This window comes from Mya arenaria, chromosome 14 (genome assembly GCF_026914265.1).
Source record: "Mya arenaria isolate MELC-2E11 chromosome 14, ASM2691426v1".
In the NCBI taxonomy this organism is placed as follows: domain Eukaryota; kingdom Metazoa; phylum Mollusca; class Bivalvia; order Myida; family Myidae; genus Mya; species Mya arenaria.
Window position 1 is genome coordinate 39667503 of NC_069135.1, and position 17044 is coordinate 39684546.

At 35.5% G+C, this 17044-nt stretch overlaps 1 protein-coding gene across 1 annotated transcript in view; it reads right to left on the minus strand.

Annotated features, from left to right (window-relative positions):
* Nucleotides 1-2642: 2642 nt before the first annotated feature.
* LOC128217263 (heat shock 70 kDa protein 12B-like) overlaps nt 2643-17044 on the minus strand; it is a 241572-nt gene continuing 227170 nt past the window's right edge. Inside the window, exons 2-8 of the mRNA XM_052924289.1 lie at nt 14383-14710; nt 13572-13775; nt 12793-12928; nt 7685-8619; nt 6825-7043; nt 5486-5621; nt 2643-3754 (exon numbers count right to left, since the gene is read on the minus strand). Coding sequence (XP_052780249.1) covers nt 2700-3754; nt 5486-5621; nt 6825-7043; nt 7685-8619; nt 12793-12928; nt 13572-13775; nt 14383-14688 — 2991 coding nt within the window. The 5' untranslated portion in view covers nt 14689-14710 and the 3' untranslated portion in view covers nt 2643-2699. The remainder of the gene's footprint in view (nt 3755-5485; nt 5622-6824; nt 7044-7684; nt 8620-12792; nt 12929-13571; nt 13776-14382; nt 14711-17044) is intronic.

The window sequence follows — 17044 nt, forward strand, 5'->3', positions numbered from 1 at the left end:
GTAAAACTTTTTTTCCACAAATACTTTTTTTTATTTTTTTAAGTACCAAAAACAGTCGTTTTTTTGCGTTGCTTGTTTATAGAAACAATGGATTTACTGTATGGGAACAAAATGCGACTCAACATTACAATGTTTTTCTAACAAATTATTTACGGCCTTATCAACAATCTCTAAATATTCCATAACTGACTTATTATTTCTCGAAACATAAGGTTCCGGAACTTCAAAGAATGGTAATTTGTATCCGTTATTGATAACATCGAAAATATGCTCATTCGAACCTATTTGCTTCCAAAAACCTATGTGGGATTTTAACCTACCCTTAACATTTTGAGTATCACTTGGACAATCTGATGTAAAAATATGTTCCTCATATTCAAAGAAATCTTTTCAATCAAACAGTCAAAAAAATACTCATCATTCATGCTCGGTCTTGGCTCCTGTCGTGTTGCTGCCGTGGTTTCGGACTTGTCGGCGTAGTAGCTGTTGACTCTGTGGGGAACGCCCTCATTTGCTCGGCAATACCTCCGGAAATGCCCTTACTGGCCGCATGAGAAGCAAATCTCGTGACCGTTGCTGGAACGTTGGGCACGAAAAGACTGCTTTGCAGGATAACCCACCGCTCTTGAAGCCGTGGCTGCAACTTACTTCCGGTGGTGGCACTCGCAAATGAAGAAGAACGCTTATAAGGATGATACTTATTTGCGGAAGGCTTAGAAGTTTTGAGCTTTTAAAATCCCTTGTTTTGGCTTGTCTTAGCCTATTTTCGTCCTCGCTATCAGACCCAAGTTTCGACATTTCATATTTTTAGCCCCTGCCCCCTGGGGAACAATCTGCCACTTGAATTAGTTTATTTCTTTGCTTCACTAAAGAAACTGTTTCCTGAGCTCCCTCAGGTTTATTCTTCTGCAAAGCGCATTCTAAGCCTTTATATTCGAATTAAATTCGAATTGAATTTTCTTAGATCCACTTCTTATTTTAACTGTTTTTTGTCTAATACATAAATCCCGTTTACAATCCTTCAATTAACAGTCAAGATAAGTTTTGAACAATGAGAAAGCTTCAATTGCTTGGTCCCCCGGGGACTTACCCTCTCCACGTGCACCTCCGTCTTCTTTACTGCTTGACATAGTACAACTAACCTGTTTTCTGCTGTATAATAGCCCGTTATACAACCTCGAATGACAAAAGCACGTGTACAAGCGGCTTTTATACTAGCCGCTTAGTTATATTAGCGCACTAACCATAACCATATATGGTAATAATCTTCGTTTTATTACAAACCTTAATTAATAAATACATGATCATTTAAAAAATCTACAACGTTTATTTACATGTTATTCATGCCTTTTTTAATTGCACAGTCTGACACAATTTTGGTTCCATTTTACCTAGATTTACAGATTTGGGCCTTTAGAAACATTCCTTAAAAAAGAGAGAAACTAACACGTCTGGCCTCCGGGTAAGCGTATTTATATTGCGATAAAAGTGATATAAACTTACTGACCAGGTAAAAAAATCCTTCAAAAACACAACTGCTCAAAAAATTCGTCATTTTTATTCAAATTGAACATGTCCCTCACTTAAAATTCTGCAATAAAATAATTTACATTGGACTTCCTGTGTTTTGCTGCCGGTATATTACATAGCAATCAAATTAAGTTTACAATATATACGTACATTTTATACATGAATGCTACAGGGACAAGCCCATAAATAAAAACCATAGATTAACCCTGTTAAGATGGACAGGATAAGGGCTCAAATCACACTAAACTCAAAGAACAAACGTTTCACTTACTCGTCAAAAAAAGTTTATGCCTTAAATACTTTATAAAAATAAACACTTTCATTTTGAGGTTAACCTCGTCTTTTATTGAAAAACTCAAGCATTTTCTTCTACAATTCTTAAATTATGCATACAATGGCCACACACAGTTATACATAACCATTCCAGCTAGTATGAAATATCAAAACAAAAGAACACGAAACTTTCCGTCTTATAGGTTTGTCTCGTCAAATCGTTGTTCGTGTTATGCATACATATTCATAACACGTGAACGAAAACTGCAGAACCCCCTGATGACGTTGAAAAACGAATTTCTTTATTTGTCAAAGTTATGATTCCATGCAATTAAAAGGCGTTCATTTTGGTGAGTTAAAAGTTTTTAGAGATAAACTTGGTTTTTGCATACACACATTTGAACATCGTCCATATCTGGATATATAACTAAAAACAAAAGTTAATAAAGTTTTTAGACATGATATAACGTGTATGTCATAAAAGCTAATTTAGTTTGATAATGAAAATAAAACCAACATAAATCTAAACCTAATACATAAATCATTGTGTCCGTGTATTTCGTAGGTTCTTAGCGCCGGCTGTAGCTTACTTGAAACATTTAAGTTTCAAGATTATTTTTCTATCCGATGTCTCTCTCACACGATCAGCAGTATAACGTCGTTTCTTTATACGTATCAACTAAATTTGAAGAAAAAGAAAATAATAACATTTTTATTCTCTCTCTCTCTCTCTCTCTCTCTCTCTCTTTATATATATATATATATATATACATATATATATATATATATATATATATATATATATATATATATATATATATATATATATATATATATATATATACGCTTTTGTGTTTTTCAGTTTCACATAACAGGGTAATCGGGTCGGTCGTAGCTTATTTCAAGCAGTTAAGTTTTATTATCTCCTCCTGTCCCGTTTTCTTCACACGGACTTTCACAACAAGTTCCGTTCCGCCAAACATGAATGTTGTATCGTCACGAAGTTCAGAGAGAGGGATATCCCGGGGCAGCTCTGTCACCAGCTCCCCGAGCAGCTCACAGCCGGGGTCGGTCACGTACACGGGTTTCTCGGCTGTCGTCCGGTATATGGGTGTAGCTGTTCTATATCCAGAAGGTGTGTATTCCTTGGTTATTTGGTGATCAATGGGGACATTATCGTTCACGCGAACGAACACAGAAAAGCATTGACGGACGCGCCATTTTCCGTCTTCATCTAAGATTTTTTTGTCCGCACTATGAATCTTTTCATCATATGGCGACCACACCGCAACTCCGTACGTGTATTTCATGACCCTTGATGTGATGATTGCTGGGTTGTGTCCAAATCTGACGGCCCCTTTCAGCACGACGAGACCCGCCTCAGCAGGAACAATCAGACGCTTGTCTGGGATCGCAGCCCTCAGCCTTTCCTGAACATACGTACTCTCTCCGAAACCACCAACCAGCACAATTGTCTGCACAGCTCTCAGCTTTGCCTCCCTTAGAAGGTTATTCACGTGGTCAACAAGGTTGTTTAAAGGACCGTCAAACCAAGTACGAACGATGTCAGGTTCAACACGCAATTTGTCTCCACATTTCACGATAACTGAGTCGCCATATCCAAGTCTGCGTAGCCTCTGCTCCAGATTTTGTCCGGTAAACTTCTCGGAAAGCTTCCTAGTAGTTGCAGATATTTTGAACATAAATTTGCCCTTTGTCTGTGTGGTAAAAGTACGTTTCTTTGTTTCGAATTCCCTGATAACGTCAAAGTAGTCGGTCATATCCTCCGTCTTAAGTGCAGTTATAGCCTTCTCTCCAAAAATATGATCCAAGAATTTCAGATAGTTGGCGTCAACATAGATGCCGCCCCATGGTCCACCACTCGGTTGATGTATTTCCTTCAGAGTGCCGCCTTGTTTCTTCTCTTGGATAGAAATATCTGCGGTGCCACCTGAAATTATATTTTCATTATTTTTATTTTAATTTATATTTTTCAGGTTAGAATACCCTCAATGGATACTGCAGTCAATAAAATTGCAACAAAAATATTGTCCTCACTATAGCCAAGAAAAGGGAACACAACATGCTAAATTTTAAAATACAGGCAGTCATGAACTTGAGAATAAATATCTTTTAATTATAACAAAGAAGTTACTGAATTTTATGTGTTAAACTTAAGCTAGTCAAAAGTTTGTTTATTTGGATGAAATGTGACTTGCATACATAGTGTGCACTGTAGTTAATCCGGATAACCAATGAAAACCATTAAGCGTATTTTCATTGGCGTTCTGTTCAGATAAAAACTGCCGACTCATTGGAACAATTTTTAGAGTATAATGGCTCCTTTATGCTTATCGGTGAAATATCATGTTATTTTCACCGAAGCAATCTTCATTGCAGTGGACATATCAAGTTTATAATATCGGTGCTCTTAAGATTTATATATAGCTATTGATAGAGATTTAGGTTCAATTTTACTTAATAATGAGCCCAAGCGGTCACTGTACCGGGTTGAACATTTCTGAAATGATGTCACAAAAATTAACGTCACAACGTCATGTTTATCAATCGATTTTCCAATAAATGCCATTTTTCTTAAATTTTAGAATAAACGAAAAGGAACATTTGTTAAAATTCGGACTAAGATCTAAATTTATGTAACTCCTGATCACACATTTTTTTATAATTATTATTCGCAGTTAGTTTTTCAGAAGCTTAGACATATAAACCTTGTATATTTTGATTGCTTAGACACACATATGTTTGACTTTTTAAGGAATGAACACTTTCGACTTTTGATTTAACAGGCATTTTCAGCGTACTCAAATTGGAGTAATTTGATTTAATTCGTAAAAATATTCTGGCAAAAGAAGATAACGGTGCTGCCATATTTCCTTCGACACAAGCAGATTAAACATTTTTATATGTACCTATGTAAGTTCATCATGTTTATTATCTCGTCAAACCCTTTAATTGTTGGTTTTGGTTTAAACAATATTTATTTCAAAAGAATAATTGAAGGATACACAAAGTTAAACTATAATCAACAACAAAGAATTTTCCGAGGTAATAATACATGAAAGTTAATCAATTGATATATGCACAATGTCACATGATACCTGACTTCCTGTCACGTGACTTCATGGTATTTGGTGTATTGTTTTACATGTAAACAGGTTCCTGACCACGATGTGGTGAAGCTCTGTCCGTGTCCCTTATCAAATCCGATGTGTTGTATGTGTGAATGCTAATTTGTAATTAGATGAAAGTGACCATAACATATATGTAAGACTTCATGGTTTTCAATGTATACCCCATTTCATACTTATTATGATTTGCACTCTATTTTCGACGCTAGTTAATTTTGTTGCAATATTCGAATTATATAGATTTCAATCAGTACCTACAAATGTTTGTTAAACATTTGATATAATGATTATATTAAGCACGACGGGGTGCCAGGTAAGCACAATTACATTTATTGCATTAATATTTACAATTATCAGTTTATTATAAGGTTGTAATTTGTGCATGCCACGTGCATAATTTTATGTGATTAACATTAATTGGAATAATGTATTGCTCTAAGTCTTTATTATGAATTATAAATATTCTTTCTAATATTTTCATCTGTATTTGACAGGTTTTACGTAGTATTAAAACTATAGAACTCTTAACTCACCTCCTAGATCAATGACCATATACTGAGTTCCGGTTCCGGCCAGCGCAGCAATTGTATCAACATCGAGTGTATCGCACCAGATCGAGGCAGCTTCCGGTTCGAGAGCAAGTGTTACTCGGGTTCCATCGAGACCAGCCTGAATTATTAAAGTGACATTGACAGCAAATGTTTACAGAAAATCAAAATAATAAAAATCTTAACACTATTATGGGGTCTGGTTGTACAAAATTACATTAACCTTTTTTCTTAATGTTATCCTTGTCTTATCTTATAAAATTACGGTCAACTAGTTCTTTTGTTTGACACAATCAACAAGCAAATTTATGGTCTTATGATGACCAATATTTAGCAGAATAGAAACAATATTGGTTTCAATCAAAAGTTGGACACAATTTAATAAATGACACACTACGTATCTTTTTTACACATATTATACCTTGTTTCCGGTTTAATATAGCCATCACGTATTTTTCTGTATAACACATAATTATGTTAAATAAGATTTCGCTATTTCTATTAGCCAAAAATTATATATCACTCCACATGTAAGTAAACAAATCAATTGGCAAAAATATATGCCTAATTGGCAATAATTTAGCAAGCCATTTGTTTATTTCTTATTTTTTATTTATGATGAAGATTTTGATACAGTTGTACATTTTTCATTTAAATCTTAAGAACAAATCGTAGTATGTTGTCTTGATTTCGTGAACATCACTTTTAAAGACGGTCGGTAGTTATGTTTTGGAACTTGAAATAACGTCATAAAACTATCAGAAATTGTTATGTCATCTTACCGGATATGACGTCACAATTGAAACGAAAGCAAATTTCGTTGAAACTATAATATTGTTTTAATTCTTACTGGGTTTTATATAAGTTTGCATTCTACTTATAAACAAAATTAAAACGATCGGATGTATATGTGGTTCATTTATTCAAGGTACAACAATTCGGCAATGCATGTAACGCGTGAGATGGAATTGCTTTGTGGTATTTGGCTCATCACTACTGCAGATAAAAACAGACGGTAGGTGTTTGCTAATTTTACTGGAACAGTCTGTGATATAAAGAATCTGACACTCGCCATTAAATAATACACAATTTTATTAAACTCATGCTCGTTGTATTGCTCTGTATTCATATGCTCGCTTACTCAACTATTTCCTGAACTCGTTGAATAAAATTGTGTAAAATTCGATGAGTCGTGGCAGATTCTATGACTCTATAAACAGTTAAAAGTAAATAATAATAAGTTCAAGTTTGGTAATTGTCATGTTAACGTTTGAGATTGATATACGACGATATGTGCTGTAACAACTTGGTTTAGTATCCATACCTCTTCGACAGCCATCCTCATGAACTCCTTCGCATTGTCATCCCAGATGGCGGGCACCGTGATGACGTAAGAAATTTCCCTCTCGAGTACTCCGTCCGTCTGGTTTTCTACCGCCTGTAGGAGATGTGTTTGTAGAAACTTGATCGCCATGGAGAAAATTGGCAGAGCTTGATGAGAGTTTCCTTCAATGTCTTCCACAGTTGTTGCTCTGGAAAGCTCCTGCAAAAAGCAATCGTTTAATCACTGCAACGAGTTTCGAATCTTTGTAAATTTAACAGTACAATTGGGCGAGAAATTTCTTTTACTTTAAATATATACGCATATCTAAAGAATATGTTTTCTACGTAAGTATAATTTAGCTTTAGTTTTCAAAAACGCAAGCTATTCTACCCGCTTCCGAATCGGTGCCACTACCTAAAATCCATCATTTCATTTTGGATTTACATGATTTAATTGGAGAGCTCTAGTTAGCGCGTTAGTTTTTCAAATAAGAAAGTCGAGGTGTTAACAACGAGTTTGTCGTTTTGACCATTTGCGATTGCTTCGGCGGCGGCCGCGTATTAGTTCAAAAACTTTAACGTTGACAATAACTCTAAACCCGTTGAAGATATCCAAATGTATCTTGGTAGACATGTAACTAGTGACAATACTCACGTGCATACACAGGTTCATAATAATCATGATTTTTATTTCCCTGCTACGACTAAATAATTGGCTTACGCTGTTAGAAAGTGACTGGCTCTTGTTATGACTTGTATATATGTTAAAATCTTTTGTGGAATCTGATCATTGTAATTCATTGGAAATATTTAAACACTACTCCCCTTTCAAACATTGTGTATTTGACTGTTGCAAAGTACCTTATTGTTGTGTAAAACCATTTTAAAACGCCGGAACAACCGCCATCCTTCGTGTTCGTCATCTTCCGCTTTACTCGCATAGCTGTCTTCAGCTTGAAATCCAAAAGAGTCAAACTCGCCCTCTGGATTTAGAAGCACGCTTGTAGGCGTCTTGAGAGAGATAAGTTTTCCTGCTCCTCCGGAATACCAAGTCTGGTTGGTCTGCACTTTGAGCGGGTCATTTATGAAGGAAAACGCATAACCGCTGTACGTTGTCCCAAAGTCGAACGCAGCAACGAGGACAGTGGAATAAGTTTTTTCTTTTTCTACCACAACCAATGGATTGTAGCCAAATATGACAGCCCCTTTCAGCACGGCGAGCTCCGCCTCTACAGGGAGAATCAGACGCTTGTCTGGGAACGCAGCCCTCAGTCTGTCCTGAACGTATGGGCTACCACCGAAACCACCAACAAGCACGATTGTCTGCACAGCTCTCAACTTGCGTTTCTTGAGAAAACTCTTTATGTGACCAATAAGACTGTCTATAGGACCGTCAAACCAGGTACGAACGATGTCATGCTCAACTCCCAACTTGTCTCCACCTCTCACGATAACTGAATCTCCATATCCAAGGCTACATATCCTCTGCTCTAGATTCTGTCCTGTGAACTTCTTGGAAAGATCCCTAGTGTTTGCAGATATTCTGAAAATAATTTTGCCTTTTGCATGTTTGCTAAAGGTACGTTTCTTTGTTTTAAAATCTCTAATAAAATCAAAGTAGTCCATTTCGTCGTTCTTTAGTGAAGTTATAGTCTGCTCTCCAAAAATGTTTTCCAAGAACTTGAGATAGTTAGCGTCAACATAGATGCCACCCCATGGTCCACTGGTCGGCTGATGTATTTCCTTCAGAGTGCCGATCCCTTTCCTCTCCCGGAAAGAAATATCGGCGGTGCCATCTAAAAAGGCATATCTTTTATTCTTAGTTTTACAATTGAATGATTAATTTGCATTCAAGTGAAATTATACCAAAAAAGACATGCATAAGCATAATATAATCAATTAAGTGTTTACATTAGATTTACAGCAACGGTATTGTTCTTATAATAGCCCCAAAGCGTAACACAAAATTCCAAATTATAAAATACAGGCAGTTATAAAATTATGAACGTTCTTCTTTAAATAAATACAATATAACTACTTCATTTTTACTCAAACTAAGTTAGACAATAATTCTTTAAAGGGAAATATGATATGTGTATACGGAGTGTCGTTAGGGCTATCGCCTATGAATGTGTTGATCTGAAACGCGATACTCGAAAGTACGATGATGAACACGCGAAAGCACGAAACTACGATGGTGAAAACGCGACAGTACGATAACGAACACGCGTTGATACCACAGTACGATAATGATAATGCAATAAACTATCGCGTTTTCACCAACGTAGTTTCGTGTTTTCGCATTTTCAGCATTGTAGTATCGTACTGTCGTGTTTTCATCATCGAACTATCGCGTTTTCATCATCGTGCTGTCGCGTTTTCATCATCGTACTGTCGTGTTTTCATTATCGTACTATCGCCTTCCGACGCCCATGCCCAGAGAAGAATTTGTTCTCCATGTGACAAAATGTCGAATGCAGGGGTGCGTTTTATAGCATTTTTACGATCCGCCATTTACGTAAATATACGATCATAATAACGACCAACTTAATGACAATTACAAAGGCGTTTAAGAAACGTCTCGTAAACACTCAAGTCATTTGGAAAAAAAAACTAACAATATCGCAGCGTTCAAGCGAATGACACATCCTGAAGTAAAATGACGCCACGTCATATAAACCTGATTACTACTACTACTGCTACTGCTTCTGCTGCTGCTGCTGCTGTTGCTGCTTCCGCTACCGCTACCGCTATCACTACCACTACCACTACCACTACCACTACTACTACTACTACTACTACTACTACTACTACTACTACTACTACTACCACCACCACTACAACAACAACTACTACTACTACTATTACTACTCGCGGTATCTATTCTGATTGACTATATCTTGCTTATGCTGCTATTGTATCTCTAATATATCAGTCCTATACGTTGTAGTCTTAAAAAGGCGTCTTGTTGTAGACGCTTTTTTATAGAACACGGCATAACAATGAGTGCTTGCTAGGGACTAATTTAACACAAATTAAATGAAGTATTGGAGGTTTCTGTAGTGGTGATGGTGCTTCTGCTGCTGGTGCTGGTGGTACTGGTGGTGGTGTTGGTGGTGGTGGTGATGGTGGTGGTGGTGCTGCTGTTGATGATGATGATGATGGTGATGATGATGATGATGATGTTGATGATGATGATGATGATGATTATGATGATGATGATGATGATGATGATGATGATGATGATGATGATGATGATGATGATGATGTGACCTCAGAGGTATTGCATTTGGAAAACTGTTCGAAGAAACTGTTTTGACTGATTGGCTTTATTGTATAAAGTAGGGATGCAAACGAATGGCAAAATTGATATTCGAATATTCGGTAATTCTTTCGATCGAATATTGGAATATTCGATTACCAAAATATATCGTTAGATGTTTTTTTAAACTATTATTATTATTCGCTTAAGTAATAGCCAGGGCATTTAAACCTTGCTTTGTCTTCGCCAGTACGCGCGGCGGACCCGGATTACCCCCAAACATTATGCACAAACAAAATCGAATATATTCAATTCCACTGCCTTCATATTATTATTGATTCCTGGTCAAATGGTGTTATGCGTCAATGAAGGGTCTTTCCGTAGGACGAGCAACCTCGTTCTGGGATACACTTCTACTAAATATAACTATGGACAAACCAAACCAACTCGGGAACTAATAAAATAATAAAACGATGTGGATTTTGAATCTTTTATTGTACATCAATAGAGGAAATATATACTAAAACGCTATACTATACTGTGAAATTTCAAAGCACGAACATTGTATCGAAACATTGAAAACAGTTTAAAGCATACATACATGTAACTACATTATTGTAGCACGTGTCATCCATATCAGCACGGCAATTTGAGCAATATTGCAATGCTAAATATGAAGCCAAGACATCCCATTGGTTTGAAGGCCGATTCCTTAAATCCTTATTTGGCAAAGGCATTTAAAATTACCGAAAATAAATTATTTTTATATCACTTGTTTAATAGCCAGTTATTGTAAAATTACGGGGACTTTTTATGGTACCCGACGATATGTCCCTAACGCCTCATATGGTGCGTGTATAGTGTATTGCCATTACATTCACACCTCTGGCATTATGGGCCAATCGTTGTAAAAACAAGACAAACGAACCTTATACACAACAGCAGAGTTATAGGCAAAAGGATTTTTATTCTATTTAGTCAACAGGTTTTTTTTCCGAATATTCGAATACCGATTTTGACATTCGAATACCAAACGTTTGATCGAATATTCGAATATTCGTTTGCATCCCTAGTATAAAGATAATTCATAATTAAATCTTTATTGTGGCAATCGTTGTTTTAACTTTTAATGAACAGTATTTCAGTTCAATTCAAATTGCGTGATAAAAACTTCAGTTGAACACATGGTTCAATGACTTAATACAAGCACCCCTGAAACCGACATTTTGTCACATGGAGGCTCAATTCCTTTATGCGCATGCGCACCTGAAGGCGATAGTACGATAGTGAAAACACGACAGTACGATAATGAAAATACGATAGTACGATGATGAAAACACGACTGTACGATGATGAAAAACGCGACATTACAATGATGAAAACGCGATAGTTTATCGCATTTTCATCATCGTACTGTCGTTTTATTGCGTTTTCGTTATCGTACTGTCGCGTTTTCATCATCGTACTGTCGCGTGTTCACCTTCGTAATTTCGTGATTTCTGATTTTAATCATTGTACTATCGAGTATCGCGTTCCATATCAACACATTCATAGGCGATGGCCCTAACGGCATTTCGTAGTATATTTGTTGCACCGTAAAAACCCCGGATAGCCCATGAAGGCCCTTGACTGAATTTCCTTGATAGTTCTGTATAATGAAAACTGACGACTCATGTAATGCCTATCGACGAAATAAATATATATATATATTTGCAATAAAGTTGAAATATCAAATATTATTCTAATCGTTATGAAAGAGTTCGGTTCCTCTTTTTTTAAAAGAAACGAAGCAGTCAGTGTGCCGCAATAGACATTTCTGAAATGATGTCACCGAACGCCATATTTATGATGCGAAAAATGTCTGTTAAATTTTAGCATAAACGAATAAACAGGGAAGGAAAAATACTCATGTTACAGTTTCAGAAGAAGCAACATGACCCTGACAATATCAAAAGAGACAAAAAATTGCGTTTACGAAATTTCTCTCAATGGTTGGTGCATTCTTTAAATTTGTTACATATACTTCAAATGCATACCTCAAAGAGCATGGTCCCCGAAAACATTACACGTGTAATTTAAACCGTAACTTATAAAATAACAATATCTGCAGCTAATTATCATAAGAAGCAATGCGTCGACATACAAATACATGAAAGTAAGTGTTTATGTATGACGTCAAGTTGAGTGTGCTTTCTAAATATGTGTTCCAGTTTTTAAAGCAAGTACATCAATAATGAGTAAAAATGAACATAAAAGTGCAAAAAGTATATTGATACTAACCAAAAGTGTTCGTACAGTACGTACTGAAAGTCGTGTTTTCCTGTGTGACAACTAAGTCCATTAACATTGAAACGGAAGTGGTCATCAAATGAATGTTTATTGTTATTGTTAAGGGTTGTTTGAATATACACTTAACCAAAGCCATCATATCCGTAGACAGTTTTTGCTAGGCAATGTATTGATTAGGTTTCAAGAGACCTTATTCAGGCTTCTATATATTTCTTTATTCGCAAATATAATCAACTTTACCGGCCTAAACAGAGAATGCTACTGCCATACTTTCTTCATTTAGCGCATTCACCATCAAAATAATTACATGTGTTAGCGCATCGTGTACATGCTCTGATATATATGACGAAAATGTGCTAGTTTTTAGAACGGATGCGATAAACTATAACTCTGCGTCCGTGCAGTGTTCTGCACTCACCTTCAAGATCAATAACCATATACTGATTTCCGGTTTCGGCTAGCGCAGCCTTTGTGTCAACATCGAGTGTCTCACACCAGATCGAGGCTGCTTCCGGTTCGGGAGCCAGTGTAACTCGGGTTTCATCGAGACCAGCCTGTAATATTCAAGCATAAACAGCAAATATATATGGGAAAAAACTTTTTCAGTACTTAGGGATATTTTCTTACAAAATTGCATTAAACTATGAAATAGTTTAATCTATGCCTTATCTAACACAATTACATTTAGCTATTCAATAAATAGGCATTTCTGGGGCGAGGCCAAAGGAAGGGTCCTGTCAACGTCACTGCTCCCAATGCTCGAGCCAAGATGCTTAGTTATCGATAATTGGTGGTAGTCAAAAGTAGCTCACGATTTGATAAAGACACTTTCCCAATATATTTATAGAGTTATAAGCAAACACTTAGTTTATCAAGACAAACTGTTTAATACAAGCCTGGTATTTGATATGTTAAAGCTGCACTCTCACAGATTTACCATTTTTACAACTTTTTTTATTTTTTGTCTTAGAAAGGGCATATTTTTGCGTAGGTATCTGCAAACCAATGATATAAGACTGCTGACAATAAATCAGATCAAAGATTTTCATACTTCCGTTCGAAAATTATTGTTTTATGGTTTAAACCGTTACTAACGGTTTCAGAAAAATGCATAAAACATCATTTTTTTACTTAAATATAAAAACTGTGTGCGAATAATATACGGCGATATATGCTGAATCATCTTAGTTTCCATACCTCTGTGGCAGCCGTTTTCATGAACTCCTTGGCATCGTCATCCCAGATAGCGGGCACCGTGATGACGTAGGAAATGTCCTTCTCTTCTACACTCATCACCTGTAGGAGATGTGTTTGTAGAAACTTGATCGCCATGGAGAAGATTGGTAGAGCTTTATGAGGGTTGCCTTCTATATCATCCACAGTTGTGTGTCTAGAAAGCTGCTGCAATTAATAAAAATGCTATCACTTTAATAAATTCCAAAATTTAACCTGATAATGTTGCGGGAAATGTTACGTTTTAAATCTAGCAAACATGTTGAAAGATATGCAAAATCTTTAGTCTTCTTATAATGAAGCATGCTTCATTTTTCGATTTAGTGTCGGCGTAGACGTTACCTGAAATTCATCATTTTAATGTTGCTGTACACTCTGATAATGGAAAGCTCTAGTTAGCTCGTGTGCTATTCGAAGAAGATAAAAATCGCGGTTTTTTCATATGTGTCATTTTTATCGTTTGCGGCTCTTAAAACACTTTAATCTTGGCCATAGCTTTCAATATATAAAGATATTAAAATGTTACTTGGTATACATGTATCAAGTGACATAAGTCACATTTATAAAAAGGCCCACTCTTATCGTTTTAGTAATTGTAACTGTCTTACCTGAATAAATACTGTCTTACCTGAATAAATTTGCGATATTGTTATGATCTTTAAATGTGTAATTTATTCAGAAATCATTTCGGTAAGATAACAACTGTGGCAGGCAAAACGGTGTTTCAATCATTATGGTCCTTTCAAACATTACGTGTTTGACTGTTGCAAAGTACCTGATCGTTGTGTAAAGCCATTTTAAAACGCCGGAACAGGCGCCATCCATGGTGTTTGTCATCTTCCGCTTTATTCGTATAGCGGTCTTCAGCTTCAAAACCAAAGGAGTCAAACTTGCCATCTGGATTAAGAAGCACGCTTGTTGGCGTCTTGAGAGATAAAAAATTTCCTGCTCCTTCAGAAAACCAAACCTGGTTGGTCTGAACTTTGAGCGGGTCATCTCGGTAGGAAAACGCATAACCGCTGTACGTGGTACCAACGTCGAATGCAGCAACGATGAGGCAGGACTGAGTCTTCGCTGCCATTGTTCAAGTTGTTATTTTGAGACTTTTAATGGAAACAAAAGATAAGTGCACTTTAAATTTTATATATCAAACTCAATCAACATAGAGATTAAATTCACGCAATGCATAAGTTCCTTGTTAGAAATTATCAGAGTTTAAACTCATTCACAAATATCAATAAAATATTGAATCCTTGCCAACAATTGACAAAACATTAAAAACTAATTCGACATTCAACATAGTCATAAAATGTGTCTAAGCGATCTCATTAATATTATGTTCATCAGAATGATTTAGGAAGATTTTAAATTACTGCAGATAACTAAAAAGCAATAAGAGTTTGTTTCAGTTTAAGATAGTAATCAATTTCTTCTTGTGAGCACAAAAGCTATATTTCACAAGTGGCGAGTGAATTGTTTACTTTTGGTGAGGATGAGTTGAACTATATTGCGACCCTTTCCCTTTTATTATAGGCATACAAAGGAAATAAAAGGACAGTTAATTGTATTTAGAAAAAAACGTTGCATACAAACGTAACGTCATCTTTTTTGTCGAAGTTTTGTGTGCCCTGACATTCGATTTCAAAATGAGAGCGAGTTCGTGAATATTATTTTTTTTCGTTTTTATGTTGTTGTTTTTTAAATGGATGATAGTACAACAATCCAACACCTTGTATTCGCTATAAGGTCTTATAGTACGAGCAATAACATCACGCCATATTTTCTCGCTACTGAACATTGCACTGCGGTTCAAACGGCGTAAAGTGCATTAATTTTAGTTTGTTCTTTGTCTTAAACATATTTATATGATGCCAGAACGTGACAATTCTAAACTCTACTGGAAAGCCCATTTCTGCTTGAATTTACTTATATATTTTTGTTTGAAGAAAGTATTTATGTAATTGTAAAGGCACCAAAGCCACTAGAAGTATCATCGATATCGCCCTCGTTATAGCAAATAGGTGAAATCGAGTTAAGATTAAACAATAAGAGAAAAAATAGAAGTATATAACTATGAGAGAGTCTCATATAATGTCTGATAGACTCCCGAGGACCCGACGACGCTTTATTAAAAGAAAGTGTATAGGAAATATCAAAGAAAATCCCAACTGGCCCACTGATTCACTAAAGAAGTAGAAGTTGGCGGAGAATAGCGCTTTGCAAACAGCACTTGCGCAGTAGCTGGATTAGACTGGAGAAATTACTTGAGAAGTAATGAAATTTCACATGAAGAAAATTAAGTGATCCAAGTATTTTCTAATTAAAAATAGTTATCATTATTGTTTAGTGAAATATCGCAGATAAGAACTCTTTCATGTTTTTGTAAAATGTTTCTTTTTTGTTTATGAAGAAAAAAGGGTGGCAAATCACTAGGAGTGTTAAAACTAAGATGCTTAAAGCTGGACCTTTTCAGCAAATGTTGGTATTTGCTCAAATATCGTTTTTGAAGACCACACATTTCATATTAGCGTCAACAACTTCGTTGTTGCGTGATTAGCTGATTGACATTATCACGTGATGTAATCAATGAATGCTTAAGATATCAAACTTTTGATTTAAGCATGAAAGTCCTTGTGGTTTAAGGGTTCAGTTGTTGTTGTTTTTTATTTATTCTTGACTTTACCTGCGTAGGTTTGCACCAGACTAAAACCAAAATATGTTTTTATACTATAACTGCATTTTTCTGCATTTCGATATCATAGAGTAAAATAATGATAAAATAAGTGTTTTAGATGCAGTACCGGGAGAAATACTTCAACAAAAATCTTCTTAGTTTACAACTGCAAATCATTAGTATTTATATCGCTATAGAAATTTAAGTATTGAGAAAGTCAAGTGATAAGCAAATTTCGTAAATACGTAGTGCTCGCTAAATTAAGATTATACTTTTGGTTTTGTTGCATTTCGTTATTGCGATAAATGCATTTTTTTGCATTCTAAGGGTTAAAAAAGATTGCGAAATATCTTTGTGTAAATATTAATATTCTATACTTTAAGACATCGAGAGTTCTATCTTAAAATCTGATAAATTGGTATACAGTGTAATATATTACAAACAAATATAAAATTACAGAATATTGCACTTAATCTGCCAATTCTAAAGCACTATTGTTTTATCTTAGATTTCTAAAAATGTTAATTTGAACACAAAAAGTAACATATTAGATGGTAATGTAGTTTCAAGTACTTAACGACCGTATACAGACATCATTTGCAAACGATTGGGTCAAGCCGACACTATTTAAAACAAATTAAGTAAGCTCATATATATATATGATTTTATTGAAAGTCCCAATAGTTAACACACAAAATAGTCAAAATAAAGGTGTTTTAAATATTGTAAAACAAAAAATGGAGCAAGTTTTTGTGCCTAATTG